This window comes from Styela clava, chromosome 2, assembly GCF_964204865.1.
Source record: "Styela clava chromosome 2, kaStyClav1.hap1.2, whole genome shotgun sequence".
Taxonomy (NCBI): domain Eukaryota; kingdom Metazoa; phylum Chordata; class Ascidiacea; order Stolidobranchia; family Styelidae; genus Styela; species Styela clava.
In genome coordinates this window covers 14,032,336-14,050,376 of record NC_135251.1, presented here as the reverse complement: position 1 = coordinate 14,050,376, position 18,041 = coordinate 14,032,336, and the positions used below count along the sequence as shown (strand labels likewise).

Below are 18,041 nucleotides of genomic sequence, written 5' to 3'. Positions count from 1 at the left end.
TTCAGGGCTTCAATGTTTCTCCTGTCGATCATTATGATTTGATAAAAGCTACAACTTAGCCTGTACATACTATTACTATTGTCTTTTATTAACTTAGCCCCTGGGCAATATATTGCAAAGGGTCATAATGTTAATATGATGTTTAATTGTGTTATCGTGCATAATTGAAACAAATACTGTAAATTACATGATGATTCTACATTCAAATTCTAAACTAAAATGTTGAAAATGATTTTAAATTAAAATTAAAAATCAAATGCACTTTTTTTTTCTTTTTTTTTTTTGCCCGATGAAAAAATTGCTTTCTATTTATATAAGTTGATAGTTTATAACAGAACAACTCCACTATTTTCAACAAAAATACATATTCAAAATTATGTGGTCCTGTCTTTCGAGAAATTATATTTTGACATCCTTGAAGCTTTTTTTCGGCTGGCTAGTGATTATTTTCAAATCAAGGTTTATTTTTTGCATTTAATATGAGGAAACCTTCACATATCCAAATTGGGACCAATTATCCAAAATAAATAATCGTGATGGTCCAAACCAAATACTCAAAATGTCCGGATTCCGTCTGCGGTCCGCTATTTAGCCCTGGTTCATAAAAATGCCTGGTTACTTTTTTTGTGACGCTTATTCACACCTTTTGGCATCTGTGCATGTACAAGCTGATATGTAGGCTACTATTTTTGTACATAATACTTCTTGTATGGAATTGCCTGCCCAATTTATCACCATTTTCTTATATCATTTTGTTTTATCTTTCAGTTGTTGAGCTGTATGAATCTTGATAAATTTGAAGGATATCCTGATGAACCAGCACTGGAAACCAGATCACTCGATTTATTGGAAAATAATTCATTCTGGGCAGGTCAGTGCTTATTATTGAGTGTTGCGTTATTGTTGCCGTAAAGTCGGTCATAAATTTGCCACTTAACAAGCGACAAACAGGCCTCGTAATGTAAACAGTCTGGAAAGCATGATATTTTCATAACCGTTCAATATCGTTAACTGTCGACCTAATTTGCTAATTGTTTACAGTTAACATTGTAATTTACCATGGGACTAACACCCATCAATTTTGCCTTCTAATTTCTTGGTGTCCACATGTCGAGATAAAAAAGCGTAGATGTTTTGGAGTCAGAAAAAGGTTGAGAAACGCTGATCTAGAAGACTTTTTTGCACAAAATTAATGAATTACACATTTTTTACTACTTTGACAAAATTTTCTATTACAGGCATAGTTTTTCAGTCTCCTACTGCGGAAGACACAGAATTGCCGAAACATATCAAGTATAAAATTAGGCAAGATGTTGATGATGTTATGCGAACAGATTTTATTGAGATGTAGTAAGTTTATTTATTTTTTGGATGAACTGTTTCGTGTCATATTTATTAATAAGGATTGGTTATTTCTTTTTATAATAAAAACCTATTTTTTTACTGATTCTCTTAATCATGATGGTGGACACAATTCTTTCTATAAACAAACAAATATGATTTTATTTTAATTTAATGGTGATCCAAAAAAACAGAATCTTTTAATTTCTTAATTACTTCTATGAAAATTAAGAAAACTTATTCGACACTTTAACTTCTGGTTAAATTTGGTTTTCTCTAAATGACCAGGTTCTGTTTTCTTGGGTCACCTTTCAATAGATGTGTGTGAAATATGACATCGATTCATGCACAATGATTTAGTTCAGATGTTTCCATAACTGGCTAACTAATCCCATACCCAACATAGACTGGTAATCTGACGAGAGGCTGTGATTCGCCTTATGATTAAGCTGTCCTATCAGCTTTCTTCTACTCTGTAATAAATATGTAAATCCCATCCTATCCATCTTGCATTAGAAAGAAAATCTTGCTTCATTAAAAACATGTAAATTCATATATGTACAATGCACACACACAATGTCGCATGCAACAAATGAGCTTGTTTTGAGCAGACAAACAACAATAAATATTGACTGAATGGGCAGTATATTCAGTCTCAATATTAATTTCTAAAGATTTATTCTTTTTATGTCAAGTTCTAAACACAAGCAAAGCAAATTCTCATTCAATGCAATTGATGAAACATGATGTACAATTTGGAAGCACTGATTCAATCAATTCATTAATAAAAAGCTTCACAATTGTTTTCAAAATGCACACCACTATTTCCTACCCTATCTTTGCCATTATAGCTATTGAGACTAACTTTATTTTTCTGTACTCTTAGTCGAATTTCAATTTGTATGGTTAAGTATTGTCCCGAGATAATTACAATGATAATTTTGTGTGATTAATCTAAGTCAATTTCATAAACAATAATTTTTACAAAATTGAAATATTTAAATATTTCTTAAGATTACTGCATGACTACCATTATGGTTTGTTTTATATGACATCAAAGAACAATCAAGATTTCTTTCCCGAAAATTTCGAATATTTCGCGTCTTACAGCAAACATAACACTGATAGATGAAATAATTTAAATACAATACAAACTCTTAATTATTTACGATTATTATTAACCATTCTATAATTTATTGAACGTGTGTCAAATGTGTGTTTTTTTGTAATTTAAATTTTATTTTTTCATCATTCTTGCTTTACTAATTCCTTCATTTTAATCAGCTTTTGGGAGCCTGGTCCTATGACTGGACCACTATACATTAGCTATTTGGTAAATGGGTTTGCTGACATGCAAGATATTATGGAACAAGGCATTACGAAAGCTACAGCAGATGTTTATGGTGACACTGCAGCCACAACAATAACATTAGATTATGGAAGAGTTCCCAAACTCGGGTACTATTTGCAGCAAATGCCGTACCCTTGTTATGTTAGCGATAAGTAAGTACCACTTTTAACTAACTTCCATTTTTTCCGTTTCAGATGGTATTTTCACATTTTTTGGGTTTTGTTCAGGTTACAAGACATTATTTATTTGAAATCAATAATGTTTTCATTGACAGTGTACTGCTTTCATCACAAAGTGCATTCTCAGATTCACGTCTCCTTATATAGTTTTCAAGAATGTTGCAAAGGAATTTTTTCACTCTTTTGGATGTTTCGAAATACCAAATTCGAAGTGGTTTAAATTTTCATTTTGTATTTTTCACTGATTAAAAATAGTTTTGTCAAAAATTTCATTGCTGTCCTGTTAGACCAAATTTTTTTTCGGAAAGACGACAATGGTACATCATTGGTTGCAATTCCATTTTCGACTATTATTGTTACATAAACAAATCATATTTGTGATGAAGATACGCATGTACAATCAGCGAAAACATTATTGAGTTTCGAATGGGAAAATAGATCATTTTCCTATATAAAAAAAATTCCAAAATATCAGTTACTGGTCTCCTGGAGCAAATGGAAATTATACTTCGTTTCCGTTCTATTACTACACTGGTGGGTTTCTCTTCATTCAAGACATGATTGAGAGAGGAATTGCGTCTTTGGAGGCCAATTCGACTGTGGATTCTGAATATGGATATGGGCCTTGGGACTATTATGTTGGAGTATATCTGCAAGAATTCCCATATCCATGTTACAAGTCCGATTTGTGAGTTAATACAACACAGAGTGAAAAATGAGGGTTCTGTAATTAAAAGTCTGTGATTATTCCGACTTGTAATTCTGTGCCAGATTCATTTTTTCTCTCAATAATTACTGGGTGTGCAATATACATAGATTATGTAATTTAGTTTAAGAGTTTTACTTAATACGAGAAGGGGCTTACGAAATTGGGCCTAACTCTTCCCTGGTACACACACTTAGAGCCCATCTAATTTCTTAATTATTCCTATGAAAAGGAAGAAAATTTATTCAACAAATGAACACTTTGTGTATGATTGTATCTAAAAGTCTCGAAGTTTTTATCTTTTTTCCTGAATATGTTCCAAATGTCCTGGGTTCTGTTTTTTAACTTTGTATGTTGAAGTCGCAGGGGAAAATCTGGGCATGTTTATAGCAAACCAATGAACGTAAAAAAATAATATCATCACAATCAAAGAATTAAACAAAAAACACTTCACCTTAAATAGAATATGTGTAGGATTAAATGCAAAGCTAAAACGTATCGGGTACTTAAAAACGTTTCTGAAAATTGTGTAAAAGGGGTCAGAATGCACTTTTGAAAAACTGATTCAAACTGTGAAACTGCATTTTTCAATTGTATGTATCTTATGACATAAAATTTCGATGTATTTTTATGACAATGCTAAATTATAACAATATGTGCGTGGAAATATTATTTTATCATAATTCTGTGCAACTAATTTTGACTTACCGCAGTTGTGATAAAATTGCAATTAATTTTGTTTTTAAATTGCAATGTATAAATTGTCAATTTTTTGACTGGAAGTTTTCTATTTTAATTCAAGTATATTAGCATGAATGTAACCTTTTAATAGAGTCAATTTTATATGTTATATTTTTCTGTGTACCATCTTTTCTTGCAATATAAATGGTAGAATATACCTCTGCAATGAACTCCATGAAATAGTTTTGCATTAGGAAAGCTTGCCTTTGATTTTATTCCCAACACCCAGAGGTAATTGGCCTTTTCCCCAACTCGCCCTTTTTCGATCTGCAGTAATTTTAATAAGAATATTAAATCATCTTAAGTTTTTCGGATCGGATATGAATTTATCCCTAGTTTAGTGAACTTCGCAACAAAAACGTGAACAGGCATGACTGTTACTATATTTTGACGGTACACTAGGGTTAAGAACCAACCAGAGTAAATACTTACTCATTTTACCTAATATATACCTATTAATTGGGTATTTCTTCTGCTACTATGCAGATACCATTACTTTTGCTCTAATTTCAATTGCCTATTATGACAAAGCCTTAGTTTGCTTGCAAATGCCTTACTTCAATTAATGGAAATAATAATAGAATAGTTTGTAAATGTCATCATAAATATCCATGCATCAGGAGGCTTAATTGGTAATGTTTCCATGGTAAAATGGACTGGTAAAATGTTTGGAGCATCTGTATGCACATAAAATCTGTTGTTTGTATTCTCCCTATTTCATATATTATTTTTTCAGATTTCTGGAGTATTTGAGCAGTATGATGTCGTTGTTGATGACGCTGGCTTGGATTTATTCCGTTTGTATCATTATTAAAAATATTGTTTATGAAAAAGAAGAAAGGTTGAAAGAAGTAAGGTTTAGATTTCATGGGTTTCTTTACAATTATAACCATGTTTATTTTGGTCTGTCCAGTTGTCCCTAACATTTTCCATATATTACTCCCCTTTTTTTTTAATTTCTCTATTCCTTATTCACTATGCATAAAAACTCTATTTTCGTTATTTGCTCATCTTGAATAATTGAACGAAACCATAGGCTAGTAATATTTCTGTATTTTTTCCAGAGAACAGCAAAAAAATTTTCCGATTTTTTGTTATATTTTTTATTTGTTTTTTAGTTCATGAAGATGATGGGTCTGAGTAATGGAGTGCATTGGCTTGCTTGGTTTATTAATTCATTTTATCTGATGACACTTTCAAGTATTCTTCTCATTGTCGTGTTAAGGGTAAGTGTACCGGCACTCGGTGCATTTCAACATGTTAATATCTGTATACCCACTAGCTTGTTTGTAGCGTTGTTCGCCAATGTGTACAATATTAAAAATTTGTTTTGTAAGGTTCAATTTTAGGACTTTAAATTTGTGGCTTTATATAGTGTCTGTTTCTGTAACGATAACGAAATAATGGAATAAATATTTCAATTTGATTTAAATTTGTCTTATTGCAGCTCTGATATAAGGCATTGTAAATGTATAGTGGGCGCAGTGACCTAGTGGTAATAAAGCAGTGGTTTTTATCCTTTTTGATGGAGCAGAACCGTGATGAAACATTCTAGAGGCCCTCATGCAATAGTTAAATTGTCTTTTATTGACTGAATTGTATAGACTATACATGTATTTATAAAAGTACACCTGATACTGGTAAAAAATGCCGTTTAAAGTCTTAGTTTATTAAATACAGTTTATTAATTAACTGTGGCAAACTTATTATTGAAATTTGAGGTATTTGATTTTTTCTAAACAATATACATAATCTATTACCTCTTGGATTCGAATAGGAACTTGCAGAACGCCTGGGCTGTCCCTGGGAATCCTAGGGTGCTGTGGTACCGGTCCCGGTTGAAAGCCACTGGTTAAATCATTAGACCTAACTATGATGGCATTGCAGGTTAAAATCTAGTGTTCAAAACGCATGTTCACCACCTCACGAGTGGTAGTAAATATGCTTATAATGAATCCCCATTACCTATTGTAAAAATGTTTATTTTATGCATTTTAGGCTGGAATGATTCTTCCATACAGCAACCCATTCATTTTACTAATCTGGATGTTGTCGTTCTGTCTTGCAACTATAGGACAATGTTTTCTGATTAGTTGTTTCTTTACAAAGTAAGTTATATGTTTTTCTGAAACATTTTCAGATTAGGATTTAGTTTTATTTCCAAGAACTCCAGTTAAGTGGAATTCTCTACTTCATAGCTGTTCTCCTGATTGTATTGATATTGTATCACTTTAAATAAATCTTGTGCCGACTGGTATTTACTAGTATGCAATTCTACACTATAATTCCTTAGTCTCAGAACTTCTTGGCATTTTTTTGGTCACTCTTTGCGCAGAGATCAATCCCTTTAATTTGAGTGTGACTGCTGCTTGTGATGTTGCTTTCCAGAATGAGAAATCAGGTTCATGGGGTTTGAACTTTCATCATCTGACCACTTTCTAAAAGACACTTGTGCCGTGCCCCCCGCTCCCTCTTTGAAATAAAAAAAAAACAGTTTTGCTTCAAATGAGCTTTTTTATGCTTCAATACCGGTAGTGAACTGACAACATATCACCTCAAATAGAAATGAACAAAATCAGAGTTAATTTGCTTTGAATTAGTTAATGTAGTCATCTAGTAGGAATGTACTCTGTTCTCTTCGGCCCACTTCATGCGATAATATTTTTCATATACTCACCAAACGTCAAACAATTCTTTAATGAGGTAGCTAACTATTTTACCTCCAATCCAATTGAAACATACTTTTATATTTTCAAGGGCAAACTTGGCTGCAGCGTGTGGTGGAATCATATATTTTATGCTTTATATTCCGTATAATTTTGCCATCACTTGGGAAGATGAACTGACTTATGGAGGAAAAATTGGACTTGTAAGTGAAATTGTTTTCTAAGTGAAAGTGTTTCTAAAATTGGAAATTTGTTTTATTGTTGATTATTCTATTAAACCAGAGAGCTATGCTCAAATATATGTACATAAATGTCGAATGGCTAATAGCATACCTAAAATTAGCGATTTCCTGTTTAACTACTGTAGCAATTTGGTACTGATGAATACTGGGTTTGCAGGAACATAAACAAATTAACTCGACACAATGCAATGCTTTAGTGCAGGAATCGACAAACTACGGCCTGCCAAACAATTTGTACTGCTCGCTGCTCTTTAAGAAAGTTGTGAAAATTTCTTAGACCTGCATACAAAATTTAGATTTTTTTTTCAAAACTTCAGTTAAAATATCTACCGGTGGCGGTAAATTAAGATTTGTACAATAAAATTAATATTTTTTTTACTGTTTCTGGTTCAAAAATGTTAGCCACTAATAAATTCAAATTTGACACTATCATAGTGAATGAAAATAGTAAGTGTCAATTTCTCAATACGGACGGCTCTTTGCAAAAAGATTTTCTGGGTGCGATCCTCACGATACAAATCTTCTCCGCCCCTGCTTTAATGCAATATACTCAAAATCGATAAAATCTAGGTGAAATATCCCCAAAGGTGTCTAGCAACCTCTTCCATCTTCAAGTTTTGAATTTTAAAAATTGATTGATTAATTAGTTGCGGAGGAAAGTGTTTTTTATAGCATCAACAGCCCCGCAACAAAAACGGTCTTTGTGCGTCTATAAACAATTTTTATGCTCCTATTTTACCGATCCATACATAAAATTTAAGTTTCTAATCTTTCGATCACACTCATGTGTCTTAATAATTTCACTATAAAAATGAATGCATATAGAAAATCCATTATGCCAACCTCACATTTTCAAGCATCCATATACGTAAACATTCTTTTGATCATACTAACAATATATTTCAGTCACTTTTTTCTACTGTTGCTTTCGGATATGGAGCTGGTTTTGTGTCAAGCTATGAAATGACTGGAAAAGGAATTCAATTTAGTAATTGGGATAAAAACCCAGTTCCTGAAGAACAATATACCTTCGTTACATCTATCATTATGATGCTTGTTGATGCTGCGATATATTTTGTATTAACATGGTATGTTCAAATATTAAGTTCTTTATTAATGTAAAAGATGGGATTCTACCAATTGATTTGTAATATAATTCTAAATATTACCGGTACATATGTTTGTAACGCGTAGCAGAATAAACCGAGCCGTTCTATTATCTAAGAGCTGGGAGCTAGATTCACATTTAAATCTGGATTATTGCTTTATTGGTAATCGGATTTGGAATGTTATTACTGAAATAAAATTAGATTTACAGATGCTAAATTCATGAAGTTTGAATTCTGTTAAATTTTACGACTAAAGATATCATTAATACTCATCAGCTTCGTACTCTCCAGAGTCTGATCTCTTACAGATATAGAAATCATAGTCAAACTTATACAAAACCCATTTTAAACGCAGGTATGTTGAAAATGTTTACCCTGGGAAATATGGAATTCCGAGACCTCCATATTTTATGTTCACAAAGTCATATTGGTGTGGAGTATCTCCCACTCCAGCTGAGAGAGATCAGAGTGCTTTTCTCAATCCGGCATACGCATCAAATGGTACTCAAGCATCTTTGGAAGCAGAACCAGAGCACCTTCCACTTGGTGTCTCAATCCACAATTTAACAAAAATATATAGGTGAGTGAAAATTGAAAGAAAATTTATTTTTCTCATTTCGAAGTAGGATTTTAAACAAGTAAGAGAATGAAACCGAGACTTTAAAAGTGTCTAAAATATTTGACCCATGTGTCAATATGTTAATCAATCTGATAGCTTCACTCGATTGTTTGTCTATACAATGTATTTATAAGTCATTCGCTCCAATCAAGATGCTGCTCAATCTGCTACTGCTGGTTAGAAGCTACTTAATTTGGAAGGACTGATATCACCACCTCACCCAGGGTGCAATAAATTAGATAGCCAATGATGAACATGAAAAATTCTAGTCCTTTTGAAAGTAGCAGCTTCCATCAACAATAGATATCAGTCAAGTGGCCGCTTTACAGTGCTCTATTTGGTGCGAGACGCACTCAAATATGGGGTATAAAAAACTTTTACTCCTTTTTTTTTTTTATCAGTTTCTGATTTGATGAACATTTTCTATTCCTCTTTTAAACAGCAATGGGAACAAGCTTGCTGTTGACAACTTGACATTGAATTTTTATGAAGGACAAATCACATCATTTCTTGGACACAACGGAGCTGGAAAGACAACGACTATGTCAATATTATGTGGTTTATTCACTCCAACACGTGGAACTGCTTACATTCACAACCATGATATCAGAACTGACATGGATTTCATTCGAACAAGTTTAGGATTCTGTCCGCAGCATAACGTTCTCTTTAGAGAGTAAGTGAAATTTGTTTTTCTCTCTTAAAGCAGTGGTGTGCAACCTTTATTACAAGAGGGCGAGATAGAAATAACTGGGTGAAACTGCAGGTCGGACCTTTATTTAACATAGGCTATCATCTAGTAGTTGCAGGCACAAAAATTTGGGGAATTGATCTTGTGACATGCGTTGTTGTTGCGCATATTCAAAATTGGTACTCCTCTGCGAGCCACTCAAATTTTCCTTGAGAGCCTCATTTGGCCCGCGGGCCGCTGGCTGTATACCCCTGTCTTAAAATACTGATAGCAAGTTTCAGCCATCGTAAAACCAATCTTTTTTTTTTCTATATTCAATAATTGTTGTCTGCAACTAAACAAAAACGCCTCATAATGCAAAAGGACATTTGAAATATTTATTTTGTACCTAAATTTTAGAAACACAAGTTACTGTTAACTGTCTACTGATTGGTCATTGTTAGGGAAATAAACGAGGAGGTCAACGATTTGGTCTGATTTGATATTTGTTTCAATTCTAGTTTAACAGTGAAAGAACATCTTGAGTTTTACGCTGGACTCCGTGGGCAATCAAAATCTACAATTCGTGAAGACACAAAACGCATGTTAGCTGACGTCAACTTGATTCATAAAAAAAATGAAGTTGTCTCAAATTTATCTGGTGGAATGAAAAGAAAATTATCGGTCGCCGTTGCATTCACAGGAAACTCAAAAACAGTCATATTGGATGAACCTACTGCTGGTATTTTGATTTCTCTCTCAATTATCTATTTCAATGACTAGTTTTTCATTTGGACTCAAATTAGGATAAAATTCTCATAGTTACTCTGAGAAAAGGAAAGCTGATAAGACAACTTAATCATATGGCGAACCACGTCCTCTTGTCTAGTTATCAGTCCATGTCAAGTAAGGAACAGACAACCAGCTTTATTGTTTTAAATATGTGGACATGATAGTAGCCGTATCCGATCATCTTACTTAAACCACCTTACGACAGTGAGGAGTCCAGCAATCCTCTCACACATAATTATCCACCACAGAATTTGTAACTCCGCAGGGTAAACCATGTTGTGATGGCAAGTGTTTTCCTATTGACATATAGTATGTCGTAGTATGATGACTTTTATGTCTTGTTTTGGGATGTTTCACAATAAGAAGCCACTTTAACTTTTACTGATGCTACTGTATTGTAACTTATCAGAATAATTGAATCAGTGTTCTGTGGTCAATCATACAATATTTTATTATAATCTAAAATTTTAACAGTAGTATCTCCATTTTTTGCTAGGTTTCTGTTTTTTATTTCAATTGAAAATATATAACAATCCTCATTTCAGGTGTTGATCCATATGCAAGAAGAGGAATTTGGGATTTGTTGATAAAATACAGACAAGGAAGAACAATCATTTTATCTACTCATCATATGGATGAAGCTGATTTATTGGGAGATAGAATAGCCATTATTTCCCAAGTAAGTATCATCTTAGTTATTTTCACACATAACTTAATCTGCATCTGGCTTTCTGAATGAAAATATTGAGGATTGTGATTTACACAAAAGAGTAATGGACACAAGGGTCACGCATCTGTACGTTTGAGACTTGGAAGCATCCAGTTTGCTTCAAAGATAAATAAGAGAAAGTGGTACTCCCATATTATGTGTACCAGGTTAGGGTTAAGCCATCATTTTATTCCGATTTTCCTTATTTTAGTTCTATTATGAGTTCGGGAACTGTCTGTGTTAGCCAAGTGAATATACGCATAGGCTTCCGTTTCTTCATTTATCCTCATCCTTCCTTCGTTCCTTCATTTCTTCATCCTTCTTTTCTTCATTCTTCACTTCTTCATCCTTCGTTATCCTCATATTGGTCACATACTTTTGGAGCGCCTGGAAAAGCAGTATGGAGACTGTTGATCATTGTGGGTTGAAAGTGTACACCTTCAATTAAAATGAAATACCAAAATTTGTGGTTAAATATTAGATCACATAGTTACTATTACAATTTTTAGTAACAAAATCATGATATAAACCAATTTTTACTGTGTATAATTTAGCAACATTATTTCACTGATAATATGGGGTTTTGTAGAGAATTTTAATTTTTAATTTCTGATTCTTTCAAAATAGATATTTCTTGAATAGTATTTATTTGAAAATTTCGTTATAACTAAATTTTTCATTTTTATGTAATGCTTATTTTCCCCCCCTTTATATTCGAACAAGGCCACACTGTACTGTCTACCACTGATATGTGAGGATGCCAACGCAGTTAAGCATAACGCTCAAACTACATTTCTCAACAAATGTCATATTCTTGTTTTCAGGGGAGTCTCAAGTGTTGTGGATCATCTTTGTTTCTTAAAAGTACATACGGAGTTGGATATTATCTTACACTCGTCAAACAGAAGAATATTGCTAAGCCAATTAATAACGAACCAGCTGTATTGGACGTTTCTCCAGAAGATGATGCAGAATCTGTGAGTGTTCTAATTGGGTTCAAATTTTTCATATTCAATATTTGAAACTTTTGAATAATAGTTCACAATAATTTCATTCAAAAATTAATCATTTTGAGCCATTACGTCCAAAATTTGTGAAAGTGTGATGCTACCCCTTTGTACCATTCAATAAGCTGTTTTTGATTCTTGCCATCTTTGATCTACTAAAAACAAAGGTAGAGAGAAAGGAGCAAATATTCAGGCATTTGTTAATTCAATCAACCAATTATTGTCATTGATTTAAATTTAGGATGTTGCTTCAGAAGATGAAGGTTTTGCAAGCAAGGCCGCAAGTTCAAAATCTTCTATTGCAGGAGAAAAAATGTCACCTACAGAAAAAGAATTAGACCCAACATTGTTGAATAAAAAAGGTAATTTAATTTTATTTATTTTGTTGCTTTAAAACTTTAATCAATGTAATGACCAACATCTCTTGATGCACGAATGCTGGTTGACAAAAAATTCAGGTCCAGTGTTTGACTCAAGATTATTGAACTCCATATCGCAATTTTAAAATTAAATTTTGACTACAAAAGTTTTGACATACGCAAGCCTCAAATAAATGTTGAGAGTGTGTAGTCATTGACTACTAGTCAACTTATTAATGCCCTCTACTTGCAATTACAACTATTAGACGTCTGACTTGGGAGAATTCAAAATTTTTACTTCATTCCTGTTTCTGCTGATTTTCCGCAAGTTTATAAAGTATGATTCTGGCAATGACTCCAATATCACTGAAATCAGGCCAAATTAATTTGAATATTTGTAATAATTTACTATGAAACAGAATTACTATGTGATATTATATTTCATGGAATTGTATTTTAAAATACCTAAAAGCATGATGGGAGATTTCATATAATGTTTTTTTGACTTTCATTTTTAGAGGCAGAAAATTTGATTCAGGATATCGTACCAAGTGCCAAGTTATATGAAGAGAACAGAGGAGAGATAACATTTATTTTGCCGTACAGTGCTCTTGAAGAGGGAAAGTATGAAAACTTCTTTTAAGCTTATATTTAAAGTCCAACAATTGTGCTTGTAAATAATAATATAAATAATCACAACTGTTATACAAACAGTAAAGCATATGTTGATGAATTTATATAATCGTTTTTACATACGAATGTTTCGAACAAGATTTAGTACTAGTTACAAATGAATGCAAAAAGTTGCCAAGTTCGACATGATCAATTTCACATAGCCTGCCTAAATTCTAACATATTGGGTAATATAGGGAAATTGAATCCTGTATTGGACGCTTAGGGAATATTCTGCTGACCCAACCAATTATGGTAATATAGCTTTTTTTTGCTGAAGGTAGGTCAATCACACAAGCTCAGAAATTTAGAAGCTTGATGTCTGAGTGAAGTTATTAGCGTGCACTAAAATTTCTATAGCTATGAAGACTATAAGGAATTGTAGTGTTGAATTAAGCATTAGTGAACTCTGATTGACGTAACACTTCAGTAGTTCATGTCAATAGGAAGTGTAAGATAGTGAATTTAATAAGATATCTCAATTTCTATGTTTTTCCACGTCCCTTTTTCCCATGGTTGAATTCCTCGGTCTATCTGTAACGTGCAGATCTACTACCAATAGTTATTCTCAATATATTTTCATTTGGTAACTCCCGTTGTCTATTGTATGTATCAGGTTAGGTTCAGTCCATAATTTTTTTTCTGATTTTACTTATTTTAGTTCTATTACGGGTTCTGGGATTGTTTGTGTTAAACAAGTAAATATACCCCCTGCCCATAGTTTTCAGTCCCTTAATACAACTTGATGTAAAGTAGGCGAACAAAATTAGTTACCTCCATATTGGTAAACACGCTTCTGGAGCGCCTACATATATATGCACATCACACTTTGACTAAAAAAGTTTTTGAATTGGGCAAGTTGGGAAAGCTTCTTTCTGTGCTTTAGGTATGCTGGATTGTTTCAATCTCTCGATGACAACAATATAAGTTATGGGTTAACTGACACAAGTTTGGAAGAAATCTTTTTATCTGTTGCTGATCATTTGGATGAAACATCAAAGCCAGATCAATCATGTATGTTTATAAATTATAATTTCTATGATTCAAAAAGTATTAAACTGGTAAATCAGGACTTCTGATACTCAGTAAAATGCAGCTTAAAAGAGTGGATAACTTGGTATCTATTCGTTTGAATATTATTATATTCTATATTTTGGAAATATAATACTGAATGCTTCAAATTATAATTTCCATAACCTCTTGAATTATTTGGGTTAAAGGTCAGATCATTTTAGTTCCCATCACTAGTGTTAAGTTGCTCTTTAAGTTTTTTCCTTTTCCTGCCATATTTGCATAGGACTGAGTATGTGGAAATATGGCTTTTACCCATGCCTGCATTGGCTTTTTGTAAAGAGTGTATGAGAAGGGATTTTTAGACTTATCCTGGGGGGAGGGGAAAGACGATAAGACAGCTTAACCAAATTGTGAGCCTCAGTGGAGGAAGCCCTAACTGACCAGCGATTATGTTAACCACCGGAATGGTGAGAAAAGTATTCTAAGCAAAGCCTAATGTGACCAACTGACGCGTTATTACGAATTACGTTTCATATCTTGTATTAGTGTTTTGTTTTCCTCAGTGGCCTATGTGAATATGGAGTTTTATTTTTAGGTTTTTCATGTTTCACAAGAAAGCGAGCACACAGTACGTCCTCAATCTCTCCTGAACAAAGTCCAAGAAATTCTAACGATAACGCAAATAGAGATGAACCTATTCAACTTGTTAAAGGTAATTCATTCAATCTATTAAAATGCTCAATTGTATACAAATTAAGTTGACCATGATATTACTAATGATGAAATTTTGACACTTGAACCACCTTCTTGACTATAATTATCGAACCAATAGTTTTAAAACATCAATCTGATAAAAACAGCATTTGAAGCTGAATCGGTTCAAGACCTAATATTTCTGATAGAAAGAATAAACAAGGTGAACGAAAAAACAGGACTCATGAATTTCTTAATTTCTTCTATAATAATAAAGAAAATTTATTTAACACTTGAACTTCTGTTTGGGTATGATTTGAACCCAAAAGTTTGAGTAACCTGGGACGCTTTGCGAACAAGTTATGTTTTCTCAAGTATATTTTCTGATTATTGAACATATCCACACTTTGGTAGTATCACACTCATGGTATTGTATATCCATTCATGTTTCAAGATTTGAAAAAATACTATTTTAAAAAAAAAGTTTTTATTTCTGATTTAAATACAGTTACAAGAAAAGACAGTTTGACGCAAAGTGAAGGTGAGTTTTAATTATTCTTAAACTAAAGCTAAATTTTTATATAAATTTTATTAAGATATCTACATTTTCAGCAAAAAACAATTGGTTGAATTTAAAAAATGATGTTGAATGTTTTTTCGCGTATTGTGATTTTTTTATGACATGTTTATATGTGGGTGAGCTCTGTACGAGCAGGCACTGAGTTGTAAGGAGATACTTACCGTAATTTGGAGGTACAGAAATATGTTCGGTTTGACATTGCCTGGGTGAGGAGGTGTCATGGGGTTTGAGCCTGCGATATGATCGTAGTTAAATCTAACGCTTCAAATCACTAGGCCACCATACCGATGACACTGTTTGTTCATATTTTTTTCATAAGGAAAGTTTATATTTTACATATATTAAAACCTTATATCGCAGAACCAGAAAATCAATCACCGAAATCCGCTGCAGTTCAACTTGAGCCGGTCCAAGAGGAAGATGAAGAAGATATTGAAGAACTTGACGATTCTAATGGAAAAGGATCCTATCAAATAACTGGAGGAAAACTAATTGGACAACAATTTACTGCATTGTTGATTAAAAGATGGATTCATGCAAGGTTTGACATTTTATATGATTTGTAGTTGATGTACTTAGGTTGCATCCGTAGTATAGCAGGTGTTTATAAACTCTCTTCGCAATATAAATCTTTAGGCCGTATATCTTGCAGTCTTTAAACATTTTACATGTTGTTGTTTGTTCAGGAAGTTTTTCACTTTTTATTAACTCAAATGGTGGTTCTTAAACTTTCGTGATCAGTGGCTTCTTTCAAAAACTCTGACTAGTGGGACCCCTGAAATTAGCTTTTAACGCTATTCAATCAGTAATTCCATGCGCTACGTCTATTAATAAAAGCCGAATAATGGTTCATAAAATCGATTGATGATAACCGTTTTTCCATTTTCTCGATAGGCGAAATCGGAAAGGAATTTTTGCTCAAATTATCTTACCATCTGCATTTGTACTCATCGCTCTATGTCTCACTCTGATTTTACCTCCTTATGATGGTCAACCCTCCCTCGAATTACAACCATGGATGTATGGGGACAATCAGTACACTTTCTTCAGGTATATTTAACTTTCAATTTCTACTTGTATTTGTGAAGAAGTTTATTATTACACTGAAAATAAAAATTTACTTAAATCTAATAACATTTTCGCCAAGTGTTGCACTACCTGAAAATACTCAAAAGAGGTATTCATCTTGGTATTGGCTGGCACTTATACTGTTAGTTCCTCTTATAACTATTAGCCCAGTAAGTCAAGTCCTAATTTCAGTTTTGGATATAAGTCCTCAAAATCCAGGCTTGAGCCAAGTCGAATTATGGGCCATCTAAGTCTCGAGTCTAATCCAATGTCGATCATTGAATTAGGTCTCACTGGCTATGAGTTGATAATGAATTTGAGTCATTTCATTTAGTTGACTCATTTTGCTCAGAGGTGGTTCATTTTTACTTCGGAGTGAAGGCAAATATCTTGCTTTGAGTAAATTTTCTTCTCATGCAAACATCACTTTTTGATCTGTTGGGATCAAAGTCCAGCTTACATCGTGTGTGTGTCAAAAGATGCAAACTGAATTTTCAAAGTTGATATCATGTTTACCCTTTTTTTGTTTCCAGCAATGATAATCCAAACAACACAGACTCTTCATCCATATCTGATGCATTAATTGATTCTCCTGGTTACGGCACCAGATGTGTTGATGGATATAATATAATGAATTATGGAGATTATTTACTCGACTGCATACCATCAGGAGGTAATTTTTATAAAAAGTTACGGGGAACATTTTGTCATACAGGGTGACCCCCCAAAAAAACATAACCCATAAATTTTCCAATTTTACAAAAATGAAAAACCTTCAAGGTTTCAAACGTTGTACTTTAGTGAAATTTCTCTGTGAATCTAGATTGCAGCTTGCATCATTTCTTTGAAAATTAGAAAATTATGCAAACTTGCAGCCCTGTTATTTTAAATGAGAGTTCATTGTTTGATTACTGCCTATCTTTACAGTTGATGAATGGAAAGTTGACAATGAAACAAAATCACGAAGCCAAATGGTGGATTCTAAGAACTTAACGGAATGTATTTGTTCAACTGCTGATGAAAGAGTTCTACTTGCAGGTAAGCTATTGAGTTGAACAAAAATTTGCATAAAATGTAGATTTTTTGACATTGGAGTATTAGGTTGTATTAAGATATTAAAAATTTTACAAACTTTTTGTTTTAATTTTACTGTATACAAATAATTAAGGATAACCTCTGCTAGTTCATTCAAGAGTAAATAGATTCGCGCTCAAATTCCAATTACTTTTGCTTATTAATAGCATTATACGGAGCATGCATATTTTTATGTATTTTTGTAGACATTGGAGTATTTGGTTGTATTAAGATGGAAAATTGATCGAATAAAGATAGTGTATGAAATACGATGTTTGTTGACATTGGAGTGTTTGGTTGTATTAAGATAGAAAATTGATCAAATGAAGGGGGCTCCCGAAGTATGCGAACCAAGATGGCGGACATCGGAATGTAATATGTGTACTAGGTTAGGGTTAGGCCATAATTTTAGGTATAAATACTACGGGAGGCTCTTGGCTAGTCTTCGA

General features: G+C 32.9%; 1 protein-coding gene across 2 annotated transcripts in view; it reads left to right on the top strand.

Moving 5' to 3' along the window:
- LOC120335282 (phospholipid-transporting ATPase ABCA1-like) overlaps window positions 1-18,041 on the top strand; it is a 38,943-nt gene that overhangs the window by 9,756 nt on the left and 11,146 nt on the right. Inside the window, exons 12-33 of one of the 2 annotated variants that reach the window (XM_039402769.2) lie at window positions 769-871; window positions 1,239-1,350; window positions 3,347-3,559; window positions 5,055-5,169; window positions 5,437-5,544; window positions 6,317-6,426; window positions 7,076-7,187; window positions 8,133-8,314; window positions 8,691-8,915; window positions 9,397-9,630; window positions 10,146-10,366; window positions 10,962-11,095; window positions 11,950-12,102; window positions 12,374-12,494; window positions 13,010-13,115; window positions 14,050-14,177; window positions 14,773-14,889; window positions 15,379-15,411; window positions 15,811-15,991; window positions 16,345-16,500; window positions 17,052-17,191; window positions 17,446-17,556. In XM_039402769.2, coding sequence (XP_039258703.2) covers window positions 769-871; window positions 1,239-1,350; window positions 3,347-3,559; window positions 5,055-5,169; window positions 5,437-5,544; window positions 6,317-6,426; window positions 7,076-7,187; window positions 8,133-8,314; window positions 8,691-8,915; window positions 9,397-9,630; window positions 10,146-10,366; window positions 10,962-11,095; window positions 11,950-12,102; window positions 12,374-12,494; window positions 13,010-13,115; window positions 14,050-14,177; window positions 14,773-14,889; window positions 15,379-15,411; window positions 15,811-15,991; window positions 16,345-16,500; window positions 17,052-17,191; window positions 17,446-17,556 — 3,115 coding nt within the window. Of the gene's footprint in view, window positions 1-768; window positions 872-1,238; window positions 1,351-2,625; window positions 2,845-3,346; window positions 3,560-5,054; window positions 5,170-5,436; window positions 5,545-6,316; window positions 6,427-7,075; window positions 7,188-8,132; window positions 8,315-8,690; window positions 8,916-9,396; window positions 9,631-10,145; window positions 10,367-10,961; window positions 11,096-11,949; window positions 12,103-12,373; window positions 12,495-13,009; window positions 13,116-14,049; window positions 14,178-14,772; window positions 14,890-15,378; window positions 15,412-15,810; window positions 15,992-16,344; window positions 16,501-17,051; window positions 17,192-17,445; window positions 17,557-18,041 lie in introns of both variants that reach the window. The other variant, XM_039402768.2, reaches the window with a different exon arrangement.